The sequence below is a fragment of the Eumetopias jubatus genome, unplaced genomic scaffold (genome assembly GCF_037043125.1).
Source record: "Eumetopias jubatus isolate StellerSeaLion01/CBP00866 unplaced genomic scaffold, mEumJub1_p1.0 scaffold_13, whole genome shotgun sequence".
Lineage (NCBI taxonomy): Eukaryota > Metazoa > Chordata > Mammalia > Carnivora > Otariidae > Eumetopias > Eumetopias jubatus.
Window position 1 is genome coordinate 67,568,712 of NW_028274819.1, and position 16,024 is coordinate 67,584,735.

Consider the following 16,024-nt stretch of genomic DNA (forward strand, 5'->3'; position numbering starts at 1 on the left):
TTCACTCAGCATAACACCCTCCAGTTCCATCCACGTCGTTGCAAATGGCAAGATCTCATTCCTTTTGATGGCTGCATAATATTCCATTGTGTATATATACCACATCTTCTTTATCCATTCATCTGTCGATGGACATCTTGGCTCTTTCCACAGTTTGGCTATTGTGGACATTGCTGCTATAAACATTGGGGTGCATGTACCCCTTCGGATCCCTCCATTTGTATCTTTGGGGTAAATACCTAGTAGTGCAATTGCTGGATCGTATGGTAGCTCTCTTTTCAACTTTTTGAGGAACCTCCATACTGTTTTCGAGAGTGGCTGCACCAGCTTGCATTTCCACCAACAGTGTAGGAGGGTTCCCCTTTCTCCGCATCCCCGCCAACATCTGTCGTTTCCTGACTTGTTAATTTTAGCCATTCTGACTGGTGTGAGGTGGTATCTCATTGAGGTTTTGATTTGGATTTCCCTGATGCCGAGCGATGTTGAGCACTTTTTCATGTGTCTGTTGGATTGGTCGGGATTATTTAGGACCCACTGCTTGGTGCTGGGAAAGACCAAGACTTCCTCAAAGCACATGGCCATTTGGGGAAAGAAAGATCACTGACAAACAAAACAAAGCAAAACATGACCTGGGTTTTGTGAAGGAGGAAGGGGCAACCTGGGGTGTTTTCTGCATTCCCGGTCCTGAGGGTCTGTGATTCCTGGCTTGTTCCAGACACGTGTCTTACTTACGAAGTTCTTCCTGCTTGGAGCTCATCCACTAAATCTTTGCATGCCAGGGACTGTACTGGGCCACCTTCCCAAGGGGAATCAAAATCCGTTTTTCAAGGTTTAGACCAAGAACCAACAATTCAGTGGAGAGATTTCTCACCACGATGAATTACCAGCATACTTTCAGAGTAAACTAGACAATCCCCACCACACTTTACTAACTGGCTTATATTGCTTTGGAGATGCTCTTCTCAGCTGGCTTGTGAATTCCTCAGGGTCAGAGACCTTGAATAAACTATCTTATTCCATTTGGATCTTCCATGTACTTGATGGTGGCCAACCATAAAGATGGTGCTTAATCAATGCTTGTTAAACCTAATCAGAAGACAGTCTTTAAGTGTTCTCTCTGGTTAAGTGCCTGCAGATACTATGCTCAACACCTTGGGAGAAACAGAGAAGAACAAAACACAGTTCATTTCCCTCCTGAAGCTTGGGGTTTAGGAGAGGAGCTCATCTGATAAGTGCCATCAAGCTGGAGAAGTCCGTCTTCCACCACCCACATTACTTTTTGTTCTTTTGGCTTTTTCACTTGTTCCCCTCCAGTAACCTCTGGACAATGTTGAGATAACACAGGGGCACCCTGCCGGAGCCTTGTTTCCATCTACAGCATCCCAGATGGAATCTTCTTGACCTATTCCTTCCCATCCCTCTCCCATTCACACAAAACCTATCCTTCCTAACTCCCTGTCTCTCTTTTTTTGTTTAAGATTTATTTATTTATTTATTTATTTATTTATTTATTTATTTGAGAGAGAGAGCGGGGGCGGGGGGATGGGCAGAGGAGGGAGAGGGAGAGAAATCCTCAAGCGGACTCCCTGCTGAGCTCAGACGCAGGGCTCTATCCCAGGACCCTAAGATCATGACCTGAGCCAAAATCAAGAGTCAGATGCTTAATCCTTTGAGCCACCCAGGTGCCCACAAGCTCTATGGTTTTAGGAAATTCTGGTTTACGATTAGTCTCTAAGAAACCAGTTCATTGATAAAGTTTTCAATGTTACCCCTCCAGGGCACATGGAAAATTTGAGGGGACTCCTGTAGGTGCAATGAACCAATCCAAGGATCTGACTATAATAGTGGATTTTAGGAATCTACCAGCTGGTGATGGAGTTCTTTTCTGGCAAGGCAGAAATTCACTCTTCTTTAAAAAATTCTACGCCAATGATCCTTTATTCTTCGTTTAGTCCAGAGCCTTTCAAAATATTTGCACTGTTTGCAGCATCTCTTGAGAAGCCATTCCCTTTGGACTAAACTTAGCATGAGCAAACCCAAGCTGTCGTGCATTTTAGGTTAATGAGAGATCAAGGTTATTTGAGGAAAGGTCTACTCAACTCTTGTCTGTATGTACGTATTTCCTTCTCAGTAAGGAAATTCTCCCACGCCTATTCTTTTGATCACCATGGCTGGGATTGCCAGGGACAAGGGAGGAAAAGGACAGAGTCAGATAAAAAAGAAACAGAAATCAGTTTGTTTAAATTGCCAGGGAAATCTGCTTTTGGCTAAAGGAAGTCAAACCCAGAACATCCTGTTCTAGTTAATAAAGCTCATTTGCTTCCAGCTTGAGCAGAAAAATAGAATCTCTGCATCTTTGTGGGGCGGCTTAACCTTTCCCACCTTCACTTGCAGCTCCTACACCCAAACTCATGGATGGCTGAGGGGTTCCTCGGAATGGTCCTCCCTAAACAGCAGGATGCTTCTTCTGGATGCTAACATCCCAGGCAGGTCACAGGCAGTTAAGTACAAACTCACTTTTTTTTTTTTTAAATGTAAATCTTCAAACTTCTTCTACAAAAGAGAAAGCCAATCCCCTCAGGCATGGAAAGCAGTGTAATTCAGACACAGGAGTAAATGATCCTTCTCTCCTCTATATCTCTCTGTTCCAGAGTGTCTCAATGATGCGGGATCCAGACACATTTAACTTGCTCCATGTGACATTCATGTCAAGAAAGTGCTGAAGCACCTAATGCTTTGGAAGGACTTCTCGTGGCACTTTCTTAGCTCTCTTCCAGCATCAATTCCCAAGCACGGAAGAACCCACGACAGACCCTGGATGGCCCAGCTGGTGTGCCTGGGAAGGGCCCGTATGTGAGTCAGAGCTCTCAGCAAAATGACACTTCTGCAGATAAGCCTGCAAGCTTTTTCTTGTCAGAAAATGAAAAGTATGTGTTTTCATCTAATTTACATCCTCCTGCCTCCAATGCCAGACACCTCAGAGACAAAGTATATAGCCATAGTGCTCTAGTCTGCTCCACACTGCAGGAGTGTGTGCAAGGAGCCCCCGAGATCCCCTCATAAAATTCTCTCGTTTTATAGATGAGCATATGGAGGCCCAGAGATGGGGAGGGATGTATTGACAGTCACACTGCTAAAACTCGAAAACTGGGACCAAAGCTTACGTCTCATGACTCCTAGCTTTTGCTACCAACGCCCCAATGGGGCCTGGAAGTATCTGCTCCTTCGGCTTCCTTCAGATGGTCTCCATTAAGTTTTCAGGGGGCAACTTGTCACCAGCTTTTCATCCAGTGGCTTTCAAAGCGTGGTTCCTGCCCCAGCAACATCCGGGTCACCTCGAATCTGTGTCTTACCGAGACTCCGGGTGATTCTAAAGCATGCTAATCTGTGATGCCCTATGTGTAACCTGTTCGCCCCACCCACCCAATTCACAGGGGGATCAGGGCACTAATCAGATCCATCTAATTTCACAGCCCCTTTTCGGCTTGGCTCTTCAAGGGACCCAAGGTGGATGTTCACTTAAGTTACCTCTGGGGAAAGAGTTTATGGTAAGTTTGTGAACAGGAGCTGGAGTGGAAAGCTAGGGACCGGCACTCGCTCCACCTACGTCTTCGTCTTGCTCCCACCTGCCCTGTTGTCTCTCCATAGATCTGTTCATTTATTTCCTTTACTTCTCTTCCTTCATAGCTGGCATCTACCACGACCCGACTCTAAAATCTAAACCACAGCATCCTTTTTGCCTTAATTTCTCTTCCTAATTGAAAAATTCTCCCTATGGAACGTCTCCCATTTTTCCATCACATTCCTGACAAGGACTCCAACGTTGAGCCAGGCCACGCTGGTCACGTGCTCACTCAAATGCTCGGTCATCTTTGGTCTGATGCGATTTCCTGTCCAATCAACTGCTGACATGGGAGGCGTGTGCAGTTTGGGAGAAGGCGGACTTCGGTGCAGTGACCGAGGCTTCAGGAAGAAACTGGGGGTGGAGGAAGGAAGCACCCCGGGGGACTCCTTCCCACCTCTCCCTCCACTAATCCTGTGAATGAGACACGAGGGAACCTGGCAGCAGCTTCAACAGTTAGGCTTGCTGAGGGGTGAGCTGGAGATGGAGGTTCTGTTATATTATGACCTTAATCTTCGATATACTGCCAGGCTGAGGTGGCTTGGAAAATAGGGACGGCAGGTTATGCACCCCAAAAGTCACAGAAATTCCAAGCTGGAAAAACTGTAGGGATCACCCAGCTCAGTGGTTTGTGGCCCGGGCAGCCCATGAGAATCCCTGGCAAGCTTTTGAAAAGGAAAGCTGCCTGGGACCCACTGCAGGGATTCTGCCTTAAAGCGCCCCCATGCTTTTAATGCATGGCTGTCACTGTGAGCTACAGCTCTAACTTGACCCTCTTTGTTTTACAGGTGGGGAAACAGGCTCAGCTACATAATGTGACTGTGGCTAATTTAAAGATCTCCTTCCTAACTTGGTTATAGAGTTTGGGTTAATAGATCCTAAGTGGTTAGAGCTGGAAGAGATTACAAAAGCCATGCAGTCCAACCCCATACTTTGACTTGAGACTAAGGAGCTAAGTGACTTGCCTACAGAGTCAGCCAGGAAGCAGGGGGCGAGGGCTCCAAACTACATGTCCCAACTCCTCACCCAGTGCTCCGCGTACCACACGAGGGCTGCCAGATGAGACGCTAAGCCGACCAAGCTGCAGACCGTGGGCTTGCTCTGCTCCAGGGAGCCTTTCCAGCGGCACAGCTGAAACAGCTTGGCAGAGAAACCTGGTGTAACTGGATGGGGCACAGGCTTGGCCCCAGGAATCAGCACTTTGGTGCCCTGAGGATGGGAAGGAGGCAACTGGTCTGATGACACTAAGCCTTGCTTTCTGCCTGCCTCCCAATTACGCTGGGAGTATGTGCGTCTGGTCCCGATCAGCTGACCGCTGGGCTGGAGTCCACGTGATGATGGGCTCAAAGGCTGTTCCTGGGTGTCAGGGCTCTTCTGATGTTTGCTGACATAAGGTTGTCTTTGTTTTCCAGAGGGGCTTTAAGTCAAGATGTTTGTGCCCACTGGTCCCATGTAGGGCTTGAAATGGCTTCAGTAGGCACTTAGGAAGCAGAGGCATGTGGGGATGTGTGTACATGGGGAGAGGTGATGGAAGTGGGTAGAGAGGGTTGAAGATAAGGTTTCAATGTAAAAACAAAAACAGATAAAAGAGTAAATAAAAAGCATGTAGGGATTCAAAAACAAAAGCAGCTTAACAATAACCCACAACCCTCGGAGCAAAAACAAAAATGAGGCAACAGCTTAACAGACATAGTGAGGGGGAAGCAGGAAGCCCAAGGCGGTGAGTATGAGCCTTAACCACTCCCTTTTTGGCGGTTGGTATGAAGGAAAAGAAGCAATGAAAAAGTCATGTCCCTTGAAGCTTGGGAGGAACTGGGCAATGGAGAAAGCACATTCACCCACATTTAGCTCATCTGACCTTTATGACATGCCCACGAGGTGGACAGTCCCTGTGATCTGGGCTTGGGGAGGGAGAGTAGCCAAGCTCCAAGGCCATGTTGGGGGAGCTGACCCATTCCCTCTGGACTCCAGCCCCAGTGCTCTGTCCACCATGGGATAGAGTGTGTGTGTGTCCATCATGTGTGCAAGCCAGTCATGCAAGGGAACTTACATGAAGGCAACCATGCAAATGTTTATCTCTGAGGTGTCACCTTGACCAGGGCTACAAACAGCTCAACTGTGAATGCAGGAGAAGCATGGGAAACGGGCGCTTGGTCAATTGTGACGTCTTAGACAAGTTAGCCTTAGTTTTGCTCTGGGCTCAGGGATAAAGGACCTGAAGTACCTAGCTGAGGGCCCGCCATGAGCATCATATGCATTCCATAGATGGTAGCCGTTACTGTCCCGTAAACATGTCACTGGGTTTGCAGATAAGGAAGACAACAGCCTGGCTCAGGGCCCAGGGCTGCTGGCTTTGTCCAAATCCAAACCTGACTTCAGGTGTGTTCTATAGGGTCTCCGCCCAGTAAGGCCAAGGCCCACTTCCTACCCTCGCTTCTCCCACTCACCACAGCCTCTAGGTCTGCCCCTGTCTCTGCCAACAGGTTTGCCCGGTGGGCACAAGTACAGATCATTTCAACAAAAGAGTGTGGTGGCTCTTTAGAGGACGGAGCTGCCTTCTACCAGGTCACAGTTTAGACTCTTGGGGAGGGTGACTCAGAGTCAGATGACAGAGCCTGGGGCTAGTGGCTCGGGAAGGTCACAGCTGCAGATCACTTAGGAGGGCTGGGGTCCTTACACATGGAACCTCCCTGAATCCTCACAAGCAGCCACATGAATGGACATCACTCCCATTTCACACATGAGGAGACCGAGGGGGTGCTAAATCATCAAAAGTCATCAGAAACTGGGATTCAAGGCCAAGTCTGCCTGGCTTCCAAGTCCATGCTCCTACTACCCACAATGTAGCCCTCATCACCCATACAGGTGGGACCCCCACGCGGAGGCTGGGAAATGTTAGGTTTCCAGGGATGTGCACATCTCTCAGAGCCCAAGAGGATGAAAGTGAAGATAAGGTTTAAGCTTGGGAGAAACTGGACAATGGAGAAAGCACATTCACACACATTTAGCTCACCTGACCTTTATGACACCCCCACAAGGTGGACAGTTCCTGTGATCCAGGGTTGACCAGGTTGGTCAAGATGGAGGTGCCTGGGGGAAGGGAGGGTATTCCCTCTCACTGGACAGCAGTCTACACCCCCACAGCCCCTCCTTAGCTGAGTTGTATTGTGGACTCCTGCCTGGCCTCACTCGGGGCTTGCTCCTCTTCTGAGTCACATGTTAAAGACATTTAAGGCCATTGCTTCAAGCCAGGCTATGCAGGGTCGATGGCCCATGGAGGCACATACAGAGGGTGTGCCAAGGGAGAGGCAGGAAGGGGCAGGGGAGGCTCCACAGAGCCCAAAACCTTCTGCTCTGTTTGTCTGCCCGGGGATATTCAGGTGCCCCTGAGATAGTCTAGCATCTCCCTCAAGGTTGTGAGGTGATGCAGAGCCCCAGGCAAGCTGGAAGTTTAATTTTAGCATCAGCTGGACCTAATTAGTTAGTTTGGAGGGGGGTAGGCCCTTTCACAGAGGGCTCCATTGTTCCTGGGAACCTGGCAGGAGTGTTTATCATTTCAGAAACCCAGAAGGAGCTTGGGGTTGTCCTCCTTTCAAATGCTAATCCATAAAGCCACTCCAAGCCAGGCCTCAGAGGAAGCTCAGGGCTGAGGTGGAGCCCAAACTCTCAACTCCTTCAAGAGCAAGGCAGGTGTGGAATCAACACCTGGAAAGCAGCCAAATGGAAACCTGGAGCAACAGCTCAGAATGTCACATGTCAAATAGTTTAACTGGGTAATCATCTGAAGGAGGGTTTGTGCAAAACCTGCGGGAAGTCTGTACCAGGAGTGTGAGGGAAGAATCCAAGAACACAGTTCAGTCTGCCTACGCCTGCCTCAGCCCCACAGAGTGGGGGGCCCAGGACTGGATTATTCTCTCCCAAGAGAGGCTCAGGAAACAGGATCTAGTGATCCCCACCTTAAGAGCCTGGGCAAGCAAGCATTCCTGGAGCCACAAGGGCACCCAGCCCCAAATGCCCACCAAATGGACCAGTCCCAGACCACAGCAGGCAGTGGAGTGCAGTAGTACCTGTCCACATTCTGGTTCACACTGCACGGGTTTGAGTGCTGGCCTTGCTGGGGATGAGCTGTGTGTCTTTGGGCAAGTCATTTCTCTGTGCCTCAGTTTTCCCATCTATAAATGGGATGATAGCAGTACCCACCTCTTAGGGGATTGTGATAATTAAATGAGCTCATACATATAAAGATCTTAGGGTTGTACCTGGCCTTCAGCAAACAGTTATGCATCGTGATTATTACCCTTTTCTCCTGCTCTGGGTCACCTGCAGGTCTCCTGCTGGGATGATGGCATGCTTGTTTTCCATACTATGTGTCCAGCTTCTATACTACACTGACTGTACCCACTCAGGGCTGACCTGGTTCTCTGGGCTTAAGTTGGTGGCAGGGCCCTGTTTCCACCTATATGAACCCCCCACTCGGCCACCACGTCCCTCTCCATTGCTGACCCATCGAAGAACTGCCAATGGGGCCTGAACCCAAATGACACGGCTCCCCATGACTCCAACCTCCTGGGCTGGTGGGAAGGATACCAAGCACTTTCTTCTTTTTGGGCAGAGCCACTGGCCAATTCTCCTGTCTCTCTATTCTCCCATTTCACACACGATGAGGTCCCAGAGGCCTTATATTCTAACAAGGGGAAAGGTGGGTGTGCCTGGATCAACAAATACTTTTGCCTCCATTCTTCACTTTTGTCTTTTATGGCCCAGCTCAAATGTCACATCTTTGGTGTGGCTTTCCCTGATTCTCGTGGTCAGAATTCTAACATCACAGTTGCTCAACTATGATCTTGGACAAGTTCCTTTCCTCTGTCTGGAGTTTCCTCATCTGTGAAATGGAGATACTGCTACCAAACGAACCTGACAGGACACTGGGAGGATCCATTATAAGCCAATGGATGTAAAAACCTACCTCCCCTCCCCTCACGCTCCTTCCCAGGCACGGGAGATGGGGAGATACCCAAGTGAGCTGACCACACAGGTGTCTACAAAGCCTACAAAACCAAGCCCTTTCCTGGAATGGCCATTCCTCCTTCTTTACCCATGAAATTCCTAGTCAATCTTCCAGGACCAGCTCAAATATAATCTCTTCTGTGAAGCATTCCTACTGTCCCCGGGGAAAATAAATTTCTCTCTCCCATGTACTCCTGTAATTCTTTGTCTCTATTAAATCTCTTATTTTTTTTAACTTTTATTATATTTAACTTATATCATTATTGCCTGGCCCCTCACTGTGCTTGGGGATTTGCTTGAGGTCAAGAACCATATTTCGTTCTTTGGGAGGAATTTCATGATGCCCAGCACGTAGTAGCTGCTCCATAAATGTTCATGAACTCAAGTTCTGTTTTGTGTGTTCCCTGAATTCTACAGTGGGTTCTGGAGGCAAATCCTGCTGTATATGCAGGATCCTGACCCTATTACTGGTTCATCTGGAACCCACAACTGAATCTACAATCTAGTCCATGGAGTCTATGGAGAAGGGCTCCCACACAGCCTGGGAGTGGGATGGCCTTGCATTCCCACAGGATCTCAGCTGCAAGCCAGTAGAGGCAGTGAGCTACAGCTAAAGGACTTCAGGAAACAGTGGGTTCTGGAAAAGCCAAATCGTGTCTGTAGTTGAATGTGTGAGTTCATTAAGTGTTCAATGACTCGATTTTCTTTTTAAAAAATTTAATAGCGTCTATGTATAATATGACTCTACATTTAGCAATTCTTCCTTCCTCCTGTAATGGTCACTGAAGGCAATTCGACACTCACATTTATGCCAGGTCCCTTATCCACGCCTCACATTTTACCCCCACAATGATATTTGAAGTAGGTAGTAATATTCCCTGCATTTCATAAATGTGGAAATTAAGGCTGCGAGAGGATAAGGAGCATGCCCAAGGCTAAGGAGACTAAAACTCAGGGCCAATGGCAAAGATTTAGCTCTTCCTAGTCAGTATGCAATGCTACTTTCTCATCAGAGTGTCAAGTGCTTGCCAAGTACTGGCCTAGTCCACATAAATGGATCTGACGTGTTTCCAGCCCCCTCAAGAAATTTGCATTCTGGTAGAGGAGGCTGATATACACATAATTAAAAACATAAAGCACAAAAAATATAACTATGGACTAGAAGTATGTGATGAATTGCAGTGGAGCCTGAGGGGGGTGTGAGCAGTTCAGCCTGGGGGGATCAGGGAGGGCAGAGTAGCCAAGTCTTGGGTGACTTTGAAGGCTAGCCTCCATTCCGATGGATAGAGAATGAGGAGAGGAGAGCACACAGATGTGGGAGGCAGAGAGGACCACATGTGTGAAGGGGCGGAGGGCCAGAGCGCCAGGTGTCCTTGAGCATGGGGAACAGATCAGCGTTAGCTAGGGCATGGGATTTCTGAGTAGGAGCTGGGCTGTGACAGGCTTGCTTTTGTCAAAATGCTGGACTTGTTTCTTTAAGCCTTGGAGGCTGCGGACAGCCTCAGAGGAGGGAAACGAGCTGACCTGCACTGGGCAGGAGGGAGGACCTGGGAGGATTATTTCTGAGTAGGAACTGGGAGGTAAATAGGGTCCTGCATCCTTCAAAAAGGTACTGTCAGCGCCCAAGGTCTCTGCCAGGACTGGTTTCCAAATGATTGTAAGAGAAAAGGAGTCTCTTTCCAATTGAAAGAGCTAGGTTGAAGACCAGAACTGCTCCCGGGGCCCCGGTGCAGCGCCCCCCACAGGACTGCAGGAGCATGGCTATTCTGAGTGATGAGGCCATGTCAGTGTCCACAGCTGCACACCAACCCCCCTACCCCCCTCACCCCCCCCCACCCCCGGCCCCGAAGATGAGATCTGACACACTGCCCACTGCCAAGGGTGATGTGGGGCCAGAAAAGGAAGGAGGGGAACCGGCATCAGTCTCTGGGCTCAGCCTGCAAGGCTCAGCCCAAATGCAGGCTTCAGCACTGGAAGACTGCTTTTCCAAATTAACAAAAGATGTTTGAGATCCATGATTCCATGTTCATCATATAGCAAATGATTTATACACGGAGATTTATAAATTCTATGGAAACATAAATGACACATCTCTACACAGTATATTGTATCTTTATATGTTCTAACACAGACTAAAACAATGTCCCATAACATATAATAAACACAAGCAACTTTTTTTATCGTCAGCATTAGAAATACGTATTGATAATTACCAGGCACCTTGCACTGAGGATTCTTGGAAAATACTCCCATTTTTCCTTTTTTATATATTTTTAAAAACATATCTTCTGAACTCATCATGGAAAAAAAAACAAGCAATCTTTTTAGAAAACTGACCCCGAATTCTTTGGCTCTGAAAGAAAATGTAGTGCCAAATTTTTGCCTAAAAAAATGACATTTTAAGTGGAATCTGAGTCAAGCCCCAATGAAGGAATGAATACTGGTTCTTTGAGTCAGCAAAAGAATTCAGTCTTTGGTATCCAACACTCCATTATTCATTGGCCTGAATTGGCAAGAGAGCTGTCGGCACTGTGGAGATGACCAGAAAAGCAAGGGTGGGGGTGGGAGGTAGGTGGATAATGAGAGAAAAACAATCTGAAATACCTCTCAGGCCAACTATGAACAACATGTTGGGCATTTATCATCAGAGGTGGAGGAGCTCCGCTCTCCCCTTGCTAGATACTCTCTCAGCTCATTTCTCTGTGCATGGGGTAATTTCCTGAGCAAGTGCTTAAAATCAAGCCTTTGATTTTCACGTTGAGCCTTTGGCTCAGTCAGACATAGTCTCCAGAGTCCCATTAAGCAAGGCCAGAGGAAAGAATTGGTTCCCCTTTATGAGACAGCCCCTCCCTGAGCCCGTGCCCCAGGACGGCTCACCGGGGCCTGCGGAAGGTCAGGCCGTAGTGCTGACAGGCCAGCCCCACGGTGGGAGTGTACACGATGGGCATGAATTTCTCCACGTCTGACGTCAGCACTCGGTAGAAGAGCTTCTCATTCCGGTCCTGGAGTGTCATGAGAATGATGTACCTTGGGAAGGGAGACGAGAACCAAGCTGGTCACAGGAGCCCCACAGGTGGCAGCACTAAGGCCCTTGATGCCCAGACCCAGGGCTCCCGCTCAGCTGCTCACAATGGCACATTCATAGGCCAATCGCCATCTCTCCTCAGCATGGGTCTCATTTTCTATGAAATGAGGAGAATATCATCTACCTTCTAGTACTTACTCTTACTCATGGCATAGGCACAATTCTAAATATTTTACATTAACTCATTTAAAACTCCCAGAGACTTGGAAGATAGGGGCTAAAATGCTGGCTATTTTAGAGATAAGGAGACTAAGGCACAGAGAGATGAAATCACTCGCCCAGCTCTCATAGCAGAGTAAGGATTTTAACCTAAGCAATCTGACTCTAGAATCTCAACCGTGGTGCCAGATGGCTAGTTATGTTATTACTATGTGGACATTGATGAATGACATCAGAATCATAACATGCTGGGGTGGAGTAGGGTCCAGGAAGATACCGAACACACCAGTGGTATATGAACTGGGCTTTCCCACCCCAAGGGGCCGGTTCCTATCACAACCACAGCTCATAAGTGGCTGAGTACTGCTTGGCATGCTCCAAAAAAATCTCTTTCTCACCTATTATTCCCTGAAGCCTAATATCACTAAGCCAGGAAAAGAGCCTTTCATTCACAGTCCTGAAAATGCAAAAACCCTGGGAGGAAAAAAAAAAAACCCAGGGTTTGAAATTCATGATAGGGTGTAGGTGACTACTGATATGACACCCTTTCTGGATAACAGTTTAGGAGAGCATGGAGGTACTTGAGCCCTGGCATGGAATGGGGTGGAAGAGTTGTTCCCATAGGGGAATGATCCCTGGGTGTGGTAGCAGAGTCCTGGGTTTGAATCCCAGCTCTGTTGTTTCCTAGTTTTGTCACTTTGGGGAAGTCACATGACTTCTTGGGGCCTCAGGCTCTTCTTCCTCTCCAAAGGCACTGGTCCAGAAGTAAAAATAGTGTTTAGAAGGAAGGGAGGGTTTCTGCTTAGAACAGACAGCATCTCAGCTCATTACTAGCATGAGGGTTCTCTTACTCAGTAGCCATTTGTACACATCTCTTCCCAATTCTGCATTCAGTAATGTCGAATGGTAACTTGAAATCGGTCATGGTTGGGAGTATTCACGTCATGGATACGGGCAAATGCTACAAACCAGGGCTCCCTCGGTGTCCCAGAACCAGTTAGTAAACATTTACCAGCGTACCATTACCCTTATCCAAAAGAAGCTGGGGAGCCTCCTTAGCATTTCCCCGAGCACCTGCTGAAACAAGGGATTCTAGGAATGAGTGGGTCAGAGTAGTCAGCAGAGCATCAGGAGCAAGCTCTCTGGAGCTCCCAGAATCAGGCACAACCCCCCTGGTCCCTGGGCCTGCCCCATTTTCCCTGGCATATAAGTAAGATCTACCTAGCTGGAAAAAAAACAAAAAACGGGGAGGTAAGGATTTGGGACTTCTAATTTTGAGGAAAGGGGATTTCACATTAGACTTTAATTCTTCATAAATTTAACAAAGGAGGGAAGTTCAGGTTGTTCAAAGTTAGAGCATGTGTAATGTCGGTTGAATTCATTGTGGACTTTCTGGTTTGCTCTTCAGGGTACTAGACCTAGTATGAGTGGAATAAACAAGAGGGAAAGAGCATTTGACCTGGGCTGCAGTATGGCCTTGGAGTTAATGGGAGTGATATCCATAGCGTTCAGCCCTTCAGGAATAGAGGGAGGGGTGAGTAGGCAGAGCTTTCCTTATCCCCTGCCATTTAGAGGCAATGGCTACTGTGGGGGGAGCACAGGAAGGTGGGTGCAGGATCATCCTAACATGCTGCTGAGCTCTGCCCCTAGGGGGCAGCCACACCTTCAACGACCCCAAGTCTTGGCCATTAAGCTCTATAGATATGTAGGGAAAACCATATCCTCCCCCTAAATTTCTGCTGGAACCCATAGCAAGGTGCCATATTTATTTTACAAGCTTTTGCATAGTGCCTCCTGTTATAAGTTACAGTTACTATGTAAGTGTTCTGAGCACCTTAAAATACTAATGCATTTAAGCCTCATCATAACCCTATGAGTTAGATGCCACTGATAAACTCATGGTACAAATGAGGAATGGAGGCTAAGTAATTTTTGCTATTAAGTGGTAGAATGAGGATTTGAACTTAGTCTGACACTAGAGTCTAGTTTTGTAGCCATTAAGCTCCAATGCCTCCAGCTATAGCAGAGCAGAGCAGTTAAAAGCAGACTCTGAAAAACAAACTGAGGGTTCTAGAGGGGAGGGGGGGTAGGGGGATGGGTTAGCCTGGTGATGGGTATTGAGGAGGGCACGTTCTGCATGGAGCACTGGGTGTTATGAACAAACAATGAATCATGGAACACTGCACCAAAAACTAATGATGTAATATATGGTGATTAACATAATAAAAAAATTAAAAAAAAAATAAAAGCAGACTCTGGAGCAAACTGTGTTCAAATCCTGGCTGTACCAGTTCCTAGCCATGTGATCTGGGAGGTCACTACCTTCTTTAGCGAAACTGACAAAGCTGACCCTGTGATCCTTCAGTTGGCTCTTCACAGAATATCCCCCCGGGAGAACCCAGAGGGGCGACAGGGTTATTAACGGTTCCCATAAACCTCTAACATACGACATCCTAGCTCCTTTCCAAGGTGTCGGGTTGCATTTCCGCTTTGCTCCCCCCACATTCCCTTCATACCAGGGACCTGGGCCATGGACCACTTCCTTGACACACTTGTCCCACTTTGCTCCCCTTCTTCCTGCTGAGTGAAGTGCCTTCCATGAACCCCCCACCACTGTTTGCTGAAGCCTTATCAGTGCTTCCTGGGCTGACTTGGATACCACCATCTCCCAGAGGCCCAACAAGATTGCACCGGTTGGAAGTCCGTCTCCCTTCCCAGTTCTGACACTGCCTCTGTCATAATAAGCCCCATCCCTCAGGGAGACCACCACCCTGTGGAAGGTGGGGCCAGGGCTGGGATCTCTCAGGGCTCTCAGCCTTTCCTACCGGACAGTACCAGAAAACCCGTGTGCCACAGGAAACACCTGAGCCTGGGGCTTGGGAAGAGAGCAGACTCTAGGCACTGACTTGTCCAGGTCACTCTGCTGCCGCTCGTAGTATCTCATGATCCGCAGGAGCTGGACGTCCTGGCTCAGGAAGCAGGGGGGGATCAGGCCGTGGATTCCAAGCTGCAGCCTTTCTTCCAGTGTGAAGGCCATCCCCTGAGAGAACAAGAAAGAAACACACGCGCATGAAGGGATATGCGCGAAACTGAGGAACAGAGAGGTCCGGTCAGCAGACAGGCAAAAGTCACTGATTCAACAGTGGGCTCTGCATTCAAATCCCATCTCTGCCAATTAAACAGCTGAGCAATCTTGTGCCAGCTACTTTGACTCTCCTGAGCTTCAGCTTCTTCATGGAAAAAAATGGGGAAAATATCTACATTGTCAGCTTTTGGGGGTTAGTTTTTGTTTTTTAAGATGTGTTTTATTTTTCAGAACAATTTTTGATTTATACCCAAAATGGGAAGATAGTACAGAGAGCTCCCCTATATCCCCTCATCTAATTTCCCCTATTATTAATATCTTATATTGGTTCAGTACATTCGTGAGAGCTAATGAACCTAAAGTGACACATTATTATTAAGTAAATGCCAGGGTTTATTCAGACTTCCTTAGTTTTTACCTAAGGCCCTTTTTGTTGTTGTTTTTATACAATCCCACATTGCATTTAGTCACCATGTCTCCTTAGGCTCCTTTGTCCGACAGTTTCTCAGACTTTCCTTGTTTTTGGTCTGTGACAGTCTTGAGGAGTACCGCTCATGTATTTCATACAGTACCCTTCTATTGGCATTGGTCTCCTTTTTCTCATGATTCTACTGGGGTTATGGGTTTTTAGAAGGAAGACCACAGAGGTGAAGTGCCATTTTGATCACATCAGATCAAGATCCATACTCTCAACATGATTTATCACTGTTGATATCAACCTTGATCATGACCTTGAATACCGGGCTGGGTCGTGCTTGTCAGGAATCTCTGCTGTAAAGTGACTTCTTTTTTGGGACTCTTCCGCATGGGAGATTTGTCTCTTCTCCCCCACGTATTTTTATTCAATCACTTATTTATATTAGAATGGACTCCTGGGTATTTATTTTATACTTTGGATTATAAGCCAATACTGCTTTATTTATTTTGTTACTCAAATTGTTTGTTACTCAGCTTTGGCCACTGGGAGCTCTTTCAGTTGGCTCCTGTATCCCTTTAACATATTCCCTTAATTCCTTCCTCCCTCCTCCTCTCCACTTCCCTCCTTCTACTTCTCTCCCCTCAACCT

At 47.5% G+C, this 16,024-nt stretch overlaps 1 protein-coding gene across 1 annotated transcript in view; it reads right to left on the reverse strand.

Moving 5' to 3' along the window:
- The window catches only part of ME3 (malic enzyme 3), a 114,080-nt gene extending 99,170 nt beyond the window's left edge, over nucleotides 1–14,910 (reverse strand). The window contains exons 1-2 of the mRNA XM_028126799.2: nucleotides 14,780–14,910; nucleotides 11,507–11,656 (exon numbers count right to left, since the gene is read on the reverse strand). Of these exons, the coding sequence (XP_027982600.2) occupies nucleotides 11,507–11,656; nucleotides 14,780–14,910 (281 nt within the window). The remainder of the gene's footprint in view (nucleotides 1–11,506; nucleotides 11,657–14,779) is intronic.
- Between the last annotated feature and the right edge of the window lie 1,114 nt (nucleotides 14,911–16,024).